The following is a 19,850-nucleotide window of genomic DNA, read 5'->3' on the forward strand; positions in this document are numbered from 1 at the left end:
GTTTTCTGCAACATCCATCTTCCGTGATCTGACATTGATTACACTGTCTGTGTGTCCGATGCCTTTAAAGTGCCATGTTTCAGCCTTTTTGTTCTCAACTGGTGTTAAATGCATTTGCACCCTCAAGTGATGAAAATTGACGCGTCTGTCACGTTCAACTGTCGGGGGGAATACATGCAGAAAATGGACCTTTCACACAGGTAAGAGTCAAGACGATGAAGAAGGTAAAAATATTTATTTAAAAATGATCAAAAAAGAAATGCACATTTTACACGTTTAGTCAGGAAATTTGGGATGTAATATTTTGCTAACAGTTATTAGCATTTTTCTGACAAACTCTTAATTAACCAATCAATAAAACAATCAGCAGATTATTTGATACTGATGATAGTTGTAGGTTGTAGCTGTAAGTCAATTAAATGTTTAAATATACCAACTAATTTAAAGGTTATACTCATTCAATTCACTGTTGTAGCTTTAATTAAAATTAATCACATTCCCGGGGTCATCAAATGTACAAAAAATAAACGTAAGCCCTCTGAATAAGCCTAAAGGCACTAATATTACTTTGAATCAGGGTATCCTTTGTTTCTCAGGGGTTTTTGGACTCCACTTGTGGTATGATATTTCAAGAATGACTATTTTTAGTGTTAAAGATGTGATGATATGCTGCCTCTGTTATCCGACTGGCGCCAATCAGTGTCCATGCTGTCCAGAGACGGAGCTGGAGCATCATCCAGCATCACATGCCGCTGTACCTGCTCTCCTCCAACATGGGCCAGTGTTTGGCCCTGACGTCAGCCGTCACCGCCCTGCTGCCTGCCTGCCCGCCTGCCCGCCTGCCTGCCTGCAGTATCTCAGCCTACAGATGATGATGGAGACGGCAGAAGAAGCGGCCTCCGCGTGAATCCCATCCGGTAAAGGAGGAAGAGGAGGAATTAAGACGCACGAAAAGTGAGATAAGTATTGGAATATAAAAAAAACTTTCGGATGGGGACACCTTTCACATCTGGCACCGGAAGCGATGCTCCAGAGCAGCAGCAGCAGCCGAGCGCGAGGGAGCGGCGGGCTGTGTCGCTCCGGTCGGGGTGTTCCTCCTCAGTTTGGCAGAGCTCCTGCGCGCGCGCCCACTGTGGAGGCGATTTAGGGAAGACATCCACTGGGTAAATATCACCGACACGCCAACACCTCCGTGGATGTGACTAATAAAGGGGAAATAATACCTTTAATAGGGTGGAGCTGCGGTTTCTTTAATAAATGATGAGCTCGTCACTCTCAGACTAATTGTGAACGTTGATATTTATGTCCGGCAGACATTGTTTCCGCTGATACCCAGCCTCAGCGCCTTGTTTTTTTGTGTCTAAACAATGACACAGGTGATGTTATGTCACCGGACGGACCGTTAGAGATGATGGCTGCGGGCTGGTGCGGGACTACCCCGAGCGTCAAAATCAAACGCCCAGAGAGCGGCTCTCCATGGAGGCTGTTTATGCAATCCGACGCAGTGTTGCAAGTGGGCTGATTTGATGCTCCTCTCTGACTGCTTTCATATGATATGATCCCCAGAACTGCCAGGCCTTTATGTTTCTGTGAAATAAGCGCAGGCCTTTGTAAAAGTGGAGGAGCTGTTTGTGCACGAGGATGCTCTGAAAAGGGGGGCCCTTATTTTTGGATTTAAGGCATAAAAAAGCGGGAAAGCCATCAAAGCCACCATGTCGAAAGTTGTCAGTAACAAGGAGAAGAAATCCTTCAGCAAAAAGCTCTTCCGGAGGAGCTCGGTCCGCTCCGTGGGGAGCTTCATGAACAGAGTTCTCCGGACTCTGTCAACCCTGTCTCATTTCGGCACCGACGAGCAGGCCGCCGAGGACGACAAGGACGACGCGAGTTCGATCCCCAACACAACCGCGGGGTCGGTGCCGTCAGACGACAGCGACTGTGGTTTCCCGTTCGGGGATAAGGTCCCAGGTGTCGCCGGACTGAAAAACCACGGTAACACCTGCTTCATGAACGCTATCCTGCAGTGCCTGAGCAACACGGAGCTGTTTGCAGAGTACCTGGCTCTGGAGCAGTTCAAAGGGGCAGAGACCACTACCACCACCAGCAGCAGCAGCGAGAAGGCCAAGTCCAACGGGGTGCTGGTGCAGAAGAAGGGGAGCCAGCAGCAGCAGCAGCAGCAGCAGGAGTCCGGGGAGGTGACCGAGCAGCTGTCCGGGCTGGTCCGGGCTCTGTGGACCTTCGAGTACACACCTCAGCACAGCAGAGACTTCAAGGTAATAAAGGGGGCCTAAATGTGAGTGTTAGGAGTCTTATTAAATATAATTGGTTCGGCTAACAAAACAACAATAAAAAGACACACAATCTGTTTTAACTGATATAGAAAGAGACCCAAATTAGATCTATTTACCCGACTACAATAAAGTTACCTTCTGTGGCCCTGAGCTATTTTAAAACCCTCACTGGAGCCTGTTACAAACAAAAAATGTCAGGTGAGGATATGATCCTTTCAAGTGAGTAGCTTTGTTGATTTTTGTTTGCCACCAGGAGCAGCAGCTTAAATCGTATTATTTTTCAGTCAGTCCATGTGAGCGTCTTAAGTCTAATTTTGAAAAGACACACAGGGATTATGATTGTTACAGACGGCGGGTGTCACCTTAGCCTTAGCTTGGGCTTTCTATTCACTGCAATTAAGGATGATGCATGAAAAGTGGGTCAATTTGCACGTAAATTAACTACATTGCACAAACTTTAAATCTATGAACCCACTGGTCGGTCTAGAAATATGAATATAAGTCTATTTTATATCATGAAATTCCTATTCGATGGAGTAATCGCATTCATCACTCACTTTTTATTTATGCAGCACAAGTTTTCTCATGACACTTCATATATAGAGCAGGTCTACTAGGTGCTAAGTCTATACTCTTTATAATATTGTATAGAGATCCAACATTAATCCACCAATGACAAATCACTTAGCAACAGTAAAAAAAAAACTTAAAACAGGCCGAAACATTGAGCGCAACCAGACTCATTAGTGGACAACCGGGACCTGCTGGGCCGAGACAGTTGGATGGATACAGACAGACAGGCAGGCAGACAGACATCGGCCTTCAAAGTCTGGTTCGCTTGTCAAAAAGCCTCCAGAACAGTGTCACTCATATTTCACGAGTTTGCTCTACAAAAATTATTATTTTATTTCATATTTTATACATGAAAAAAACAACTTGTCTCTGGTCAAGATCAGACTCCATACCAGACCGAGCGCATTCACAGCTATGATCCCAGGTTATGTAATATCTGTGCTTTCAATACAATCAGCCTTTCAATAGGAGGGCAGGCAAAGTCAGAGTTCCCAGACTGACACACTTTTTCTTTAACAGCTGAGCTGTAATGAAACTCATCTGTTGTTTTGAATCACTTCCTTGTCCGCCCCGCACGTATGACCTTTTGCTCACGCCTCATCTGCTTTTCCCTCATTTCACCTCACAAACCTGTGTCCCAGCACCAAGAAGTTTGCCCGTCACAATCGCACCCACAAAGGTTTGTTCTTTTCTGCCACATAACCCATTTTCTTCTTTGAAAAGCTCAAAATACTCAATAGAGAGGGACTAAATTGAACAGGCCGCTTATTCTTAACAGTGTTACTATTTCTGTCCTTTTTTTTCTACCTTGGTTGCCAGCCAGAGTACAAACTGTCTGATTGGATATAGATTATTCTGTTCAGAGGGAGAGGCCTTGAACATGTGTAACTCAGTAGGGAAATGACACTCAGACTATCAGACTCTTTGATGAAGAATATTCGTTAAATTTTCTGCGTCTTTGTCGTGAGAAACTAGAAATCATGTGAGTTTATCCAAAAGCAAACAGTGACTCATCGCTCTTTGTTTGCTTAGTTTGGCTGCTCGCGTCCCCAACTGTTGTTTTTAATAGCCTCATTCTTTATATGTTAATGCGAGTATACAACACAAAAGAAATAACAACTCAAAATTCAAAGTGCTCCATTCTTTAACTTTGCTCTCTAACTTATATCGAACCTCAAAAGCTGCCAATCAAACGTTAGCAAAACATGCTACTTCTGTGGCGGCCCCACGTCACCACTTAGCATGCACATACGACGGCTCTGTTCCTCTTTCCTCAGACCACAATCTGAGCCCAAACGGAGAGCACTTAAACATCATTAGGAAGACGTCGGTAATAATAACACAGGGGAATTATTCACTCTGTCCCAGACTCCATTTCGTCTCAGAAGCTGCTGGTTTGAGGAATATTGTTGTTCACACAGTTCGAACTGCGTCAGAGCACGGGCCACCCAACATTTCATAGATGAAGCGAGACAGCAATTCTTAATTTTGACAATGTGATGGTAAAAACAAATCCATCAAACAGTGAGAGTCTTTTAACTCGACGATGTAAACCATGGTTGATAAATAATGTAGGTCCTCTTTATTGTGCGAATATTATATGAGAAACTTAAAGGAAACAGTTTATTATTATTTAGTGTGCAGCTTAATATCATCCCTGCTCTGCGGTACCATCCATCATCAACACCGCTTATCCTGTTCAGGGGTCACTGGGCGAGAGGCGGGGTACACCCTGGACAGGTCACAAGTCAATCACGCTCACATCCACACTTATGGGCAACTTCAGATTCACCAATATACCTAACGAGCAGGACTGTGTGAGGAAGCCGGAGCACCCGGAGGGAACCCACGCATGCATGCGGAGAACATGCAAACTCCACACAGAAACCAGGAACCTTCTAGCTGTGAGGCGACGGCGCTAACCACTGCACCACTGTGCAACCCTGTGTTTTTACACTGTAATTGATACATTCATTGGTAAAAGAAAGGTTCCCTTTGATTGGTCTTTTCTGCCTTTACTGAGAGAGAGAGAGAGAGGACAGTGGATAGAGTCAGAGACAGGGGAAGACACGCTGCGGAGGGCCGAGGGCGGGAGTCGAACCCGGGGTCGCTGCGTCGAGGACTGTAGCCTCTGTACATTGGACTCTCGATTTAACTGCTAAGCTAAACCAGCACCCAAAGGTCCTCCTGATTGGACAGATATTATGTGAAAAACTTAAAGTAACCAGTTTCTTATTATTTACATTGTAGCGCAGTAACATCCCTGTTTTGCGGTACCATTCATAAAATAAATACTGTGATCAAAGATTTTGAAAACTAACATTTACATGGATTGATCATTTTTACACCGGACTAAGGCTGAACAATTAATTGAAACAGCAATATGGCTTACTGTTGCAATCGCAGGAGGCACAATGCTTGTTAAAGGTAAAATGTGTGTTAAAATAACATTTTAATACAAATATTGGGCTGCAGAGACGTTCTGGCCTACACATCACACTCAGACGTAAGTATCAATCAGATCCCCGCACAAATCACGTTTTTCAATGACAATCTGAATAATGATGTAAACATGATCATTCCCTTTAATGTCACAAATCATATCGAAATTGTAATTAGATATTTTTTCTCAGAGGATGCTTTACATCAATGTGTGACCTTTCACCCCTGGACTCTGTGAATTTAAAGATCTCTACCATGGCTAAACAGTATTTGCCGAAACATCACTGTTTAACATTTTATACAGTAAAGTATATGTTTCAGTTGTCATAGATACTTAAACATCTTAAAGAGGGATAGGAAAGAACACAGACTTCAGGGTGTAGATACTGTGATCTACTTACTGTAAGTCACCTGGCAGTCAATCTCCAGGGACAAATAATCCCAGAGAAACATTTTGTCTTATCAACTCAGAACATAACAGGCTGAACTAGAATGATTTCTTTGGCCTTTATGCTTTTATTAAGAGAGATTCTTTTGGATTTGGAAAATCTTTATTGTCCCCAAGGGGCAATTTGGTTTGCAACAGTAGCACACACAAGCAAGACACATCATAACAGACATAAATACATATAATACACAACTCCTGTGGATGTCATGATAGATACAAAGCCAACAGTCCTTGGTATATGTGCCATGGCAACAGTGCCTTCAGCTTGTTTAAGAACCCAGCTGCTGATGGAACAAATGGCCTTTAAAAATGCCTCACACTCAGAGGAGTCTACTTAAACTAGCCTGAGATGAAGCGTTACCTAGACACAACCTCTGTTGCCCAACCACAGAAGCAATGGTCGCTCCCTGTGCGTTTGAAATGCTGAGGCTGCATCGGTAAAGCCTTGAAAATGAGGCACAAAGTCCCGCGGGGCAGGCGGTGAAGGCACAGACTGCACGCTCCCTTCATATCTTTGACCTTGCGTGACATTTGATATCCGGTGGAGGTGACTTTATAGCCGCCCGCCTGCTGGCTCTGTAGAGTACACGCTGTTGCCCTCTCCGATAGCTGACCGTCAGAGAGGTGAAGCTGTCGATGATTTCCAGCCCGTGTCCTGGTTTTAAAAAGCTCCTCCACCCTCGCCCACCTCTGCTGACCTTTAGGATTGTGCTGATCATCACGCCGGTCAAACGCACTGAATATTTTATGAAGCAGTGATGTCACAAACAGAGAAGGTCTTCTTAAGCAGTAACATGTGTGTCCTGCTGTTGTCTGTTGCAGAATGTGGTGTCTAAGAGCGCCCTGCAGTTCAAGGGGAACTCCCAGCACGACGCCCAGGAGTTCCTGCTCTGGTTGCTGGATAGAGTTCATGAAGACCTCAACCACATCGTCCACCCGGAAATCAGACCCCCCAGGAAGGTAAGCAGCAGAAATATAAAGTACTCTATGTTCAATATCAATATCTGAATAATGCCCAGCTGATCAGTATTGTACTGAATGTTGTAATATCATTGATTTTCCAGCCTCCAGTAGAAGAAGAAAACCCACCTGAAGGATCTCCACTACCAGCACCTGGCTCTTTTGTTCAGGAGTTGTTTCAGGCACAATACAGGTGATGTTTCAATCTCTGGGAATTGCTGGATTTTAATCTTCTTATACCAAATGGTAAAAACTACCAGCTCATATTGATATTGTCTGAAAATCAAACAGGAACATTTATAAGTTATTAAACAAAGTCCGTAACAATCTGCATCCCTCGACATTAAATACAACTGTCGGGGAAATTCAAACAAAAAATGTCAAACGTTTAGCAAAACACCACACACAACACTGGTGGACGGAGCTAGAAATATAAGCCTCTGTAGGTCATTAGTAAGCTAATAGATGTTGACCTGATAGCAACGAGGGTCGTTAGTACCCTTTTGGTGTTAATGTTGTGAAATATTTTTAACTCAAGGCTCAGTGACCAGGTTGTTCCAGAGCTGCATATCACCATATTCTTTAGAGAACACTGCGTACTCGGGTCACGAGTTGTTATTACAGTAATTTAACACTTATTAAATTGCCCTTTTTGTTCTGTCCTGTAGAGAGTTAGATGTAAAGTGAAACTGCGGCAATTAGCCAGTTAGCTTAGCTTAGCACCAAGCATGGAAACAGAACGTAGGCTGTCTATTGTGTAATCTTGAATGTTTTGTCTTGTTTTCTTTTGTATGGAGCCCAGGAAGAATAGTTGTTACTACGGTAGTAACTAATGGGGATCCTAAATTAATTACTTAATTAATAAAGAAGGAAATAACGCGCCTTCCAGCATCTCTGGAAATTATAAAGATTATATATTGTAAGTGTAAATCAGAGTGGTTTTAAAGGCTTTTTGATGGACTCCCTGGAGTCTTGTCTTTCAGTTTGCTAATCAGGAAGTATTTTGATTTTACACAAATGAGGTATGAGATGTTAATTACTTAGCTTTAAAGTTGCAGCAAGAGGGATTAGGTTGCATTTAGAAAGAGCCAGGCCAAGTGTTTCTCTCTGTTGCTAGGCTTTATAACAGTCAAGTCAAGTTTATTTATAGAGCACATTTAAAAACAACTCATGTTGACCAAAGTGCTGTACAACCAAGAGCATCCACATACACAATAATACACAAATACTACAATAAATAAAATAGAAGAATTAATAATAATAGCTTAGCTTAGCTTAGCTTAGCATTAAGGCTAACAGCTTAGCGGCTCATATAAACTGTAGTAGCCATACATGTGAATGGTATCAATCTTCTCATCTAACTCTCAGCAAGTCAGTCAAATACATGTAATCCACCAAACATCGAACTGTTCCTTTAAAATGTCACACTGACTGTTCTGTAGCTGCTCTTCTTTACTCCCCTCATGTGTCTCTGCAGGTCCTCTCTGACCTGCCCTCACTGCCAGAAACAGAGCAACACCTTTGATCCTTTCCTCTGCATCTCACTGCCAATCCCGGTACCTCACACACGGTAAGCTGACTCTGCATCCAGTTTATAAGTAAGACAATATCTACCAGACAAAAAAAAAAGTCCTTGTATCCAAAAATGAGCCGGGATCCAGTCTGAAGCGAGCATTAAAGAGCGCGTCAAACCCAGCCCAGACAAACACCAGCAAACATCTGACAGGAGGAGGCTAAAATTAGAAGGTTCTGTCTGTCTTTGAAACGTCTGTCCGGCCGCTGTTACGAAACAGCCAATTAATTTCAGTGTTTTTGTGTTGCAGGCCGCTGTATGTGACAGTGGTGTACCAAGGGAAGTGCTCCCACTGTATGAGAGTCGGGGTGGCGGTGCCTCTTTCCGGCACCGTGTCACGGCTGAGACAAGCTGTGGCCACAGAGACCAAAATCCCTGCCCAACAGGTGCTGAAACTTCCTTTTTAATGGCATTAATGTATTGAAATTAAGAGGATTAAAAACACTGTGTGCTGCTTTGGTGTGTTTTGTTTCTATTTTCACCAAATGAATCACTTTAATGCAAACTGCTTTCCTGTGCTCAGATCGTCCTCACTGAAATGTACTTCGACGGCTTTCATCGCTCGTTCTGTGACGACGACGACGACCTTGAGATCATTCAGGAGAGCGACTCCATCTTTGCCTTTGAGACACCTGAGCTATTCAGACCGGAGCAGATCCGCTCCAAGCGAGGCGGTACGGCATCCTGTTTATTCCCTTTAGAAACGAGTTCAGCTCTTTGTCGTCACATGCCTGTAGGAGTTGGGATTAGATTAGAAAGGGACGAAGAAGGAAGCTGCGACACAAACTGACCAGCATGTTGGATGATTTTTGATGCAGCTTACAGATAAATTGTGAAACATTCCCATTGAAATATGGTGTTATACTTGAACTGATGACTTTAAGATTTGTTGAAGCCCAAAACCAACGTAAGAGCTGGTTATAAATGACAAAAATAGCCAATTAGCTGGAATTATTTTAGCTTTTAACACAAACCAGATCTTAATAATACATTATACCTGCAGAAACTGACCTTGTGTCTCTTTGTGGGAGCTATGACATGAAACATTTCACCCCATGACCTTCATTTTACTGTATCTCCTCACTCACGTTCCTCTTGTGATTAGCAGGAACTACTTTTATCACAAGAGTCCTTTCAAAATGAAAGCCCCTTTTATCAAAAACAAGAAATTAGACGACAAAGTCCTATGCCAGTAAAAAAAGACAAAACCAAAATTGGATTATAAAGTATTTTTTTTCTTTTAAATGACACATTTTTAACATTACATTTTGTGTTTGTATCACAGGTAGCCCACATGCCAATCTTAACCAGAACAACCTGAAGTACGGCACAGATAACAACAGGATATCCACTCAATTACAAGAGCCGACAACTCCGCCTCAGAGCCCCAACAAGAACAGCGGGCAGGCGGAGAAGATCGTCCTGTTGGTGTGTAACCGAGCCTGCGCTGGACAGCAAGGACGCAGGTATTCGACGTTTGTAATGTTGTGAAATCATGATTTAAAAACAAATCCAAAGCTGGTGAAGTAAAGTTTTGTGTCCGTTCCTCCTGCAGGTTTGGAAACCCGTTTATTCTGTACTTGGAGCGGACGGTGACCTGGGATGTTCTTCAGAAAGAGATCTTGGAGAAGATGCGACATCTACTGCGCCCTGGAGTCTTTGTGCAGGTACTCATTACATCCACTCAGACTCTTTAATTTCAATAATCCTTTGGTTGAATTTACACATTATATAATCTCTACTCTTCCACAGGTGGGGCCTTTCACTCTGCGTGTGGTAGGAGTGGTCGGGATCACGTACCTCTTGCCTCAGGAGGAGCAGCCGCTCTGCCATCCCTCTGTGGAGAGGTAACTCCTCTCACCACCACCAGGGGGCAGTGTTGTCCGTTCACTTGTGTAGTCATTACATAAACCCTGCAGTGTGCTCAATCCACTTGAAGTTGATTGAGGAGCTACAGTATGTAGGCCGACTCTTCGGTGGTATTGACGTAAAAAATATCTCCTGAGATGTTGAATGGCTCGTCTGGGTTTATGGATTTTCTTCTAAGGAGGCGGTGACCTCTGTGGTTGGTGCATGGATTTCTTTAAATGAGGGGAATGAGAAAAAATGATACTCGCTGTCGTGCTGCTGCATGTAATCATCAGCTAAAAAACCCACAAATTTAACATTGAGTTCTCTTTTTATGTCTAATTATCCCACAGAGCATTCAAGTCCTGCGGTCCTGGCGGTCCACCTCACGTCAAAATCGTTGTCGAATGGGACAAGGAGACAAAAGACTAGTAAGCGTGATCTGGCGTTCGCAGCACCAATGACACATTGTTTTATTAGGCTCAGGGCAGATGTGTTTGTAGTGTGACCTTGTGAGCTGTACCTCAGACATGTTGGGCCATGTTCTGTCCGCAGTCTGTTCAAAAGAACCGAAGATGAATACATCCCGGACGCTGAGAGTGTGCGGCAGGCAAAGGAGCAGCACCTGCAGCCTCAGACCTGCTCGCTCGCCCAGTGCTTTCAGCTCTACACCAAAGAGGAACAGGTAGGCCGGGTCGAATGAGTAAGGGTTTGTATTTTAGAGATGTGTAGTTGGATTACTTACTTGTGCTTTAATTTCAGCTGGCTCCTGATGATGCGTGGCGATGTCCACACTGTAAGCAGCTCCAGCAGGGCAGCATCAAGCTCAGTCTGTGGACACTGCCAGACATCCTCATACTCCACCTGAAGCGCTTCAGACAGGTAGAAAGTCTCGTTAACAAATGCTCAGACTTCTAAACGTTAAAGAAAGAGAGAAAATGTCTTTTAATACAGTGTAGGAACTGTTTGTGGAGGAACCCCCTGTCATACATGTGTTGCCACTTCAGGATGCCGATCGTCGAATGAAGATGCAGAACATGGTGAAGTTCCCGCTCACAGGCATGGACATGGCCCCTCACATGGTGAAGAGGAGCCAGAGCAGCTGGAGTCTCCCCTCCCACTGGTCACCATGGAGACGGCCTTATGGGATGGGCCGCGACCCCGAGGACTACCTTTACGACCTGTACGCAGTGTGTAACCATCACGGGACCATGCAGGGCGGACATTACACAGGTGCGCTGTCCTTTGATTTTCCTTTCGTTTGAGCTTAGGAAGATATTTCTAACACTTTTTCTTGTGTCCTGTAGCTCACTGTAAGAACTCCATCGATGGACAGTGGTATTGCTTTGATGACAGCGACGTTCAGCCCATATCTGAAGATGAGGTCTGTAAGCAGACCGGTTACATCCTGTTTTATCAAAGACGAGCCACAATCCCGTCCTGGTCTGCCAACAGCTCTGTGGGAGGTCAGTTATTGATATTAAACTTGAATGTTCTGTCAGAAATATACGTTCTGTTAATCCTCTCTGCTTGGGATCTCTTAGGATCAACTAGTTCCTCTTTGTGTGAGCACTGGATCAGTCGCCTGATGGGAAGCCGGCCACCGAGCCAAGCCTCGTCCGGTTCCTCCAGACGCACCTCGTTGGCGTCCCTCTCGGAGTCGGCTGAGTTTGCTGGTGAACGGAGCGAAGACGATGGTGAGTGTCTCATCCAAAAAACACAAAATGACAAAGAATCTTATTGAATCTTGTACTGATGTGATGTGTGTACTTGTGCCCCGTAGGCTTGTCGAGTCGGCAGGCAGTAAGAGGCATGCAAAGACAAACGTTCTCCTCTAGATCTTCCATCGCGAGTCCTCTGGTGCTCAGTGAAAATGGCACCAAACCATCCTGGCCTCACTCCGCTAAGCTCCAACTGCGCTCCAACTCTCCCTCACGCTTCTCCTTGGAGTCTCACTCCTCCTCGCCAACACTGGAGATGATCGGAGAGGTGGTTGATAACTTCCCTGGGTCGCCTAAGCCGGACAAACTGTCTGGGGGCCGGTCAGGCCTCGCAGCTTTGGATGCTAATCTGGGCAGTAAGAGGCTGATAGAGCAGGTTCACTCCAAGGCTGTGGCCCAGGCCGAGCAGAGGAGCTCCTTACAGGCCGGGGAGAACAACAACGTAGTCACGGCTGCTGAACAGGTCAGTCCTCGACACGGGGCGGCTGCGAAGGACACGAAACAAAGAAATGGTTCGGCAGATAGCGCCGGTGGTAAAAGGACCTCAGTGAAGACTGGGGTAGAGAGCGAAAGGAGTCCTAAGAAGCGTCCTGCCACCTCCTCAACCTCATCCAGCTCTCTGTCTCCTGCCTCCCCAGCTGTTGACAAGCTACTGTCTCGAGCGCAGACCAAGAGTGCGGCATCAGCGTCCAGCCCCAAGGACAAAAACGAAGGACCGGCTAAAGCTAGCAAGGCTGGTTCCTCTAGAACAGCAACCCCCTCTAAGAAAGGGTCATCCCAAACCCCGGAGGTACTACGTCCGGACTCTGCCCAGCAGAGGAAGAGCGGCTCTCCAGGAACACAAAGCTCGCACCCTCCGAGGAGGACGTCACCCAGAGCGGGAGGCGAGAAAAGCTCAGCCTCAGGAAGGACTAAAGCAGCAGACAGGAGCACTAGCCGGGATTCCTCGCGGACCAACGCGGTCCCAGAGAAGAAAGCTAGCACTGGAGGTCCTCCCTCCAGGTCGAGCGGTGCGAGCAGAGCGGAGGGCAGGCCGGGCCGCGCTGTGGAGAACAGACCACCGGGCCGGAGCTCGAGCAGCAGCTCCTCTATAACAAGTCTCCGATCCTCCAGTGTGGGAGTTTCCTCTGCGAGTGCAGCCCCGCCGTCAAGGGCGCCTCGAAGGAACAGTAAGACCGAGGAGAAAGGTTTATCCTTTTTCAAAACAGCCCTGAGGCCCAAAGAGACTCGCAAGTCAGCTGACGGCGGGAAAGCAGGGGCGGGAGAGGCTAAAGGAAGCCCAGAGGATGGAGGAGGGGATGCAGCGAGAGAAGGAGCCCCACACGGAGCGGGAAAGAAAGCCCAGAACGCGGCCTCAGAGACTACCACAGCCAAAGACAAGGAATCCTCGAAGGCGTCCGCTGCAGCAAAGCATTCCCTGCTGCCCTCCACAAAGTCCAAGCTTTCTGGAGCAGAAACAACCACCCAATCCTCTGCCAACGCTAAAGAGCCTTCGAAGAAAGAGCCTGCGAAAAAGACAATGCAGTCCAGGAAGATCCCCATCAACTCTACACAATCTAGCCAGAGGGCCAAGTGACATTTAAAGGCCTACAACAATCTCTCTCGTGCAGCTCTGAGGTGTTTTAACCATCAAACCCGACATCTTTAAAGCACCTGTAGCTTTCAGTGGTCACTGAAAACCAGCTGCCATACTGGACGCCTACTGTCCACATTGTTACATAGTTATTTAGGAATGGGTTTTAACTAAGCACTTTGTATGGATTGCATTGATTTTGAGGAATATTATACTGTATTGTAAATACGCATGGACTGCACACGTATTGAGATTATTGCCTTGTTCTGTCTGTAGCATAGATGAGAGACGTACATCTCAGCAGGAGGTGAAAATAAAAGTGACTTTGCACAAAGATGGAAAGATACGTCAAACATGGACTACTCAGTCACCAAAGGAAGTTTACCGGCGATTTTTAAACATGCTGATGCAGTGAAATTATTTCCAAAAATCTTTATGTACAGCTCTCCTTCACTACCGAGAGCCATATGTCGACTACAAACATCAGTGCCTCAGATAATCCAAGTATTTAATCTAAATTGTATAACTGCAGGTGTTGGTAAATTTATAACTGGATTTTAATATTTATTAAGCACTGAAAAATGTCGTTTCAAGTAAACCACAATTAAGCCTATTTAACCTGAACTGCTGTTTACATATGCTCCTTGATGTAGTAGGTGTGCGACAGCCTTTAAGAAGTATTTTTGTGCAGAGAAAAACCGAGATTGTCATCGAGAGGTTGGGGAGAAGTGCAGGAATGACGCATGTGTCGTTGGTGTTAAATGTCTGGAGACCTCTGTTTGTAACGGTCCTTTAAATGTTTGTGTTTTTATTTAACCTGTGACCCCTCAGACGACCCCGGTCCCACCTGTCACCACCTCTGCCCTCCAGCGGCTGATCTTCCTCATGGGATCAGCTTCTTCTTCAGACTGCCAGACATCTCCAAACATTCCTCTCAGATGAACACAGGGTTAATGTACAAAAAAAAAAAAAAAAACAACAACAAAAAAAAAAGCCACTCCGCACACAGACGACACATTCAAAGACAGCTGGGATGCCTTCGCTGAACACCGTACATGTACATAGAGCATTATGGTATGTGTGAGTCCGCCCATCATCACATCTTGTGCACATCTTCAGCTTCAGAGTAGACCGACACTGATCGCACCGACTTAGACCGAGATCACCGTTTCACAACGTATACGACAGATGTTGCATGAAAACTTGCTTATGCATGCACTTAACTATGCAAGCAGACTCTTGCTAATGCCCACACTGAGTATGTAGACGTGCTACTCTTGGATGTGTATATATTTCTAACTGTATATTTTTCCAAATGCCAGCATCAGAGAGCATGTTAAGGCATCCTTTATTAAAGCTTTGTTTGCACATTTCTTCAAAGTAATATATACATTTTGTATGAATGATAAGTATTGCTCATTCACCCTCTCAAAGTAAATCAACTCACTTGCAATTTAATGTTTGCTGTATTCATTTGTCTCACGTTTTTCTCACAGTTTCAAACCTTTAATAACTTTCAAGGAGAGTTTTTTTTTTACGGCTTTAGCAACAACACATCGCTGCAGTTTACACTTTGTGGCGTAACTTCCATTTTTCATCTGTAACACTTTGATATTTATAGTGGCCATGTTAAAAGTTTTAACAGAGTTAAAGTGGTAATCTCGAAGATCTCAGTTTTGTTCTCTTTGGCGGCACCTATGGCGATAAACGGTAATTGCGGGAGCACACTTCCCAGATATTGCAGTGTTGCATGTGTGACGTCCACGGTTGGCTCCGGTTGTAACTCTTGATTCCCTCGCTGACTCGTTTGCCTTCATCTGAGCGTCGAATTTGTTTCTTTTTCTTTTGATTTTTTTTGAAGTTGTATTTGTCTTTGATCTTTTCTTTGTTTGTTCAGCCATAGTAGATTACTGTTTACTCGCAACACTTGCAGAGACCGGAAAAGCAGCCGCTTAGCTCCGCCTACCCTCTCTGGCAGACCAACCACTGCTGGGTGATAGAAAACGCGTCACAAACTTGGCGCCGCTCGTGATTTTTTCCACAAACGTTGTACAAAATGCAAAGGCTTTCATCAGTGGGCCATCTGTTCAATCACCATTGTGTTACCTCATTCAGCGGTAGATAGCAACTCTTCGAGATTATCACTTCAAGAAACTTAAATGACTCTGGTACAAAAACAGAAGTGTTTTATACAAGAACTAAAGACAGGCCTGTTGTCTGCTTCTAAACTTACACACATTTTGACAGGCGAGGCCCTTTCAAAATAAGATGCCGAACTCTTTATAACCATGCTGTCTTCTGCTTTTGTCTGACGATCAAAAGCAGCATTAATGTGCAATTTGATATGTGTTTTGTATCTATTATTGTTTGATAAAATCTGTCAAACAGTACAAACAACTTGACAGATTTCACTGTGAAAGACCGCACTGGAAGGCATCATTATCTTATTTTGTAGGAGGCCCCCTAGTCGCAAATGTGTTATGACAGATGTAATAATAATACACATCAGAAGTATAGATCTACTGAATGTCAGTCGAGGAGGAGTGTTCATCAGTAACAGCCGGACCTCAAGCTACTTCATTTATTTTTCTGTCACATGGTGCAGAATAAAATTATCATTAGTGCCTGGTGGCGACAGTGTGTCCATACTGTGCTGTTATACGTCCACCCCATGCAGTATATAGACTGACATATGTATGTCACAGTGTTGGTGAAATGAAAGGGATGTATAAAGACGATGTGGGGGATGATTTATTTTCACAAATGCATGAGGATGATTTTTATTTTTCCATTTTTATTCTGTGATAAAATGTCTTTTTTTTTGCAGTGTACTGTGTTCATGCTGGGGGAGGTAGCAGTGCGTGTTGGCATTGCTTTGACAATGCAACACAAATAATGTAACAAAATAAAATTATGCCATTAACTTACATTTTGTCGATGTATGTTGTTTTACATTCACAGAATTTTAGCTCCTTTTTTTGTGCTACATTACTCATTGTGTCCACTTGGTGGCGCTCTATGTTTGCCTACATATCTCCTCCTTCACACAGATTGAGTAAGGGAAATAAAGCAGCACTTAGAGCATGAATTTGTCCTGCAGAAATGCCCTTTAGTTTGAACTTGTGGGATTATTAAGATATATAGTACCATCAGATCCACTGCTGCCAGCGAGGGAGATGATGTGTTATTAAACTACAGCACCATCATTTATTTAGAGCTGATTCAATTGCGGTTTTATTAGTTTGGCCCGAGGCGGGGCGTGTTAAGAGTTAATGCTCCCTCTTTGTCTTTCTATTCTTGTTATTTTGTATAACAGTCATCAGTTTGGGGAATTACGTTTTCACCCTCTCACCGCTCAGCTCATGTTGTGTCCTGGCGGTGCGAGAGGTGATGAAATGTTATAAATGGCCCGTGGTGGGATGTGCTTCTCTTCTCCTCCGAGTTCACCAGAAACAAGCATTTTATCTTGTTGCTCTTTAGGAAAAACGTGAGGTTGTTCAATTATTATGCATGTGTGAATGTAATTAAAAAACCCACAGACTGCAACCAGGCTCAAGATCACGCTGTAGAGCTGCCAGCCTCCTCTTGTGCTGAAATCAATAATCATTTGCCAATTGTATCAGTTCCAAGAGAACATCATTAGTGAGACCTCGGTGGAGAATTCAGCAACTTTTATCTGGATTTAACACACAAAACCGTGACATTACCCTTCTTAAATCCTGAACATAACCAATCTAACATGCCGAATTTGATTACATTTTGCTTTTGTTGCATTAATGTGCTTCTTGATGCATCGAAGAAAAGCAATCTAATCCTACTGATCAATCCAAACCCGGTATCTCCTGTGGCCAAATTCAATCCTTGGTGCGGCTGCAAAGTCTCCATTTTCGAGACACTCTGTCCCTGGATAGAAGGAGATGATGAGCACAATCTCCATCCTTAGCTTTCACTTTTCCACCGCTTGTTGTTTGGATGGTTTGATGCTGTGACTAATGGTGTGAATGAGGCATGCAGAGGGTGGCCACAATATCATAAACACCACTATAATATAACACTTGTACAATATCCATCTATGTTCATGAAGCTGCAACATCATGAACCTTAAAATCATGTGTATGTAACTCTGTGGTTCAATTTCTGAGGCCCATTTTTGTGATGATGTTGTATGGCATTGTTTTATGTTTAAATACATAACTAAATGTACAGTGTAATTCCTAATAATGCCTCATAAAATCTTATTGCAAATGTAATTGCATACTTTAAAATAATCAACAACCTACAGCCAAAAGAGACCGTGTAGTTGAATTACAACCTCGTTCGTATGCTGCAGAGCTCTTTTACAGATGTTAACAATATTGTTTTTCATGCTGATGTTTTACTGTTTGCCATCAATGAACGCCGAAAACAGAAAACACAAAGCAGTCTGGCACGTTTTTAAAAACCTGACATAAAACATGTGTGAGGCCAGTAGACGTGTGGCAGCGTTTGAAAAGCCCTGAAGTCAGATATGTTGGTATTTATAGATCAGAGAGCATCCTGAAGTGCGAGTAACAGCAGGAAAAAAAACCTTAAAGTCATTAAATTCTTAGCTTTCCTGAGAAGAAAAGATGATGCATTAACCCAGTTTCATTCCCAATTTCCTTAAATTGACTGATTTTTAGATGACAATATTAAAGCGATAACATTCAAGTGAAGAAAAAGCACATTTTTTTCTCTAACAGTTCTAATTCTAATTATTAAAACACACCTTTGTTGTTTCAGTACACTTAACAGTTTTGCTGCTACAGCCTTCTACTAGCTAATGTGTAACCAAACTTAGCTGTGTCCCAAGGGGCTGCAGCCTTCGGAGGACGTATTTGAAGGCCAATTGCGTCACAGCGGCGTGTCGAAGGCTGTCCCAATTCTAAGGCTCCTTCAGACGCGGCCAACAAATGTGTCCTCCTTTTCCCGGGCCGTGACGGATCCATCAGGTGCATCCTTCGAGGCCCAACGTATCCTGAGATTCATTGCGCACCAATTCAATTGAGATGGTGGACTCTAAAGCGGCCGAGGAATACACTTATACATTTTTTTTGTTTCAACTTAATCAAATAGCGAGTTTTATTCATGTTTAAAAAAACAAAAGGGCCCTTAATAAGTAATAGGTTAAGTTACGTGATGTTAGTTATGCTAGCTAGTTAGCCCGCTAGCTACCACTTGATGACACAAACAGAAAAGCCTCAGTAAACCAGACCGTCTCATTTCAGCTCAGCTTTAGCGGTCCACACAGGCTACGAATAGTTAATCCTCCGTAGACCGCCACCTTCAAAGACTGCAGCCCCTGGATTTGGACACAGCTTTTATCTCTGTACAATAGACATTATCAGGCATGCGTGTAGACTTTGTAACCTTAAGACTCGTACCTATCACCCTTCTCTCCTCTTCTTGGGCTATTGCTATGCTACATTTCAATATTTAACTTTATCCACACAGCTACATGTAGGCCGACGTTGCGGCTAACTTGGTGCTATCTTTAAATTACTGCCAGCTGAAGAAAATTCAGGAGACAACATCCATCTGCAGTAGAAACAGGGATATTCCTGTTTTATCCTCCATGAATTGTAAACAGCTTCTGATTTAGAATTCATTTAAAGGCAACTTGAGTTCAATGTTGCAGAAAGCAGGCAGTCATTTTAGCATCCTTTATTCATTGTGTTTTCTTTTCTGTTCCTCAGAAGTTCTGCTTCAGTCAAACGCTGCTAAGCTGCTATTTCTAGTATCCTTTGAGTGTTTGAGCCTTCCTGTCCACTTACATTTCATAAATACTTTCAGAAAGCACCTTCCTGCATTAGAGACACTAAAATAAAACAGCAAAATAAGATCTGTCATGACCAGCTTTTTGATTTCTTTCATGATTTTTTCAGTTCCTTCTTCTTATTCGCTGTCAGAGTTGTTTAAAAACACTGTAAACCTCATTTTAAGTTCCTTGTAATATTCTTTATCTCATTCTTATTCAATTCATCATTTAAAGAGAATTTTCAAGCATTTCAAGCCAAGCAACAACATACCCATAACTGAATGCATTCACAGTGTGAGCCTTTTTTTCTCTCCCCCGAATGAAAAACAAATTCAATTATTCACTTGTTTCAGGAGCGAGCATGTCAATTATTTCTCTTCTCTTGAGTCCAGTGATGCAGTACTTTAGTTTCCTTTTAATTGGAGATGAAGAATCTAGCGAGCCTTGAGTGCAGTCGGAGAGAGAGAGCAGCTTTTTAGCCAATGCAATATACATGACGTGTCATGTGGGACTTCCACGGTTGAATTACGTAACCCCCAAGCAGCGACTGGTGCCCTGAAAAACAACTTCAACACCAAAGGAAGCTGTGCTGTTGTTTTTCGCACCAGAGAAAAGTCCCCTAAACTGTCAGATTAGTCTTCATTGTCG

The 19,850-nt window shown here is 43.8% G+C and overlaps 1 protein-coding gene across 1 annotated transcript; it reads left to right on the forward strand.

Moving 5' to 3' along the window:
* Positions 1 to 877: 877 nt before the first annotated feature.
* On the forward strand, positions 878 to 16,353 carry LOC138593153 (ubiquitin carboxyl-terminal hydrolase 31-like). The gene is made up of 16 exons (XM_069664026.1): positions 878 to 2,270; positions 6,574 to 6,711; positions 6,816 to 6,904; positions 8,189 to 8,281; positions 8,535 to 8,670; positions 8,808 to 8,958; positions 9,570 to 9,750; positions 9,840 to 9,951; positions 10,037 to 10,131; positions 10,486 to 10,563; positions 10,688 to 10,817; positions 10,895 to 11,014; positions 11,140 to 11,365; positions 11,440 to 11,598; positions 11,677 to 11,829; positions 11,916 to 16,353. Exons 1-16 carry the CDS (start codon positions 1,713 to 1,715, stop codon positions 13,427 to 13,429), a joined length of 3,933 nt encoding a protein of 1,310 aa, XP_069520127.1. The 5' UTR covers positions 878 to 1,712; the 3' UTR covers positions 13,430 to 16,353.
* The last annotated feature ends 3,497 nt before the right edge of the window (positions 16,354 to 19,850 follow it).

This window comes from Semicossyphus pulcher, unplaced genomic scaffold, assembly GCF_022749685.1.
Source record: "Semicossyphus pulcher isolate SPU_LCO1_2020_fin unplaced genomic scaffold, fSemPul1.0.p SCAF_16, whole genome shotgun sequence".
In the NCBI taxonomy this organism is placed as follows: Eukaryota; Metazoa; Chordata; class Actinopteri; order Labriformes; family Labridae; genus Semicossyphus; species Semicossyphus pulcher.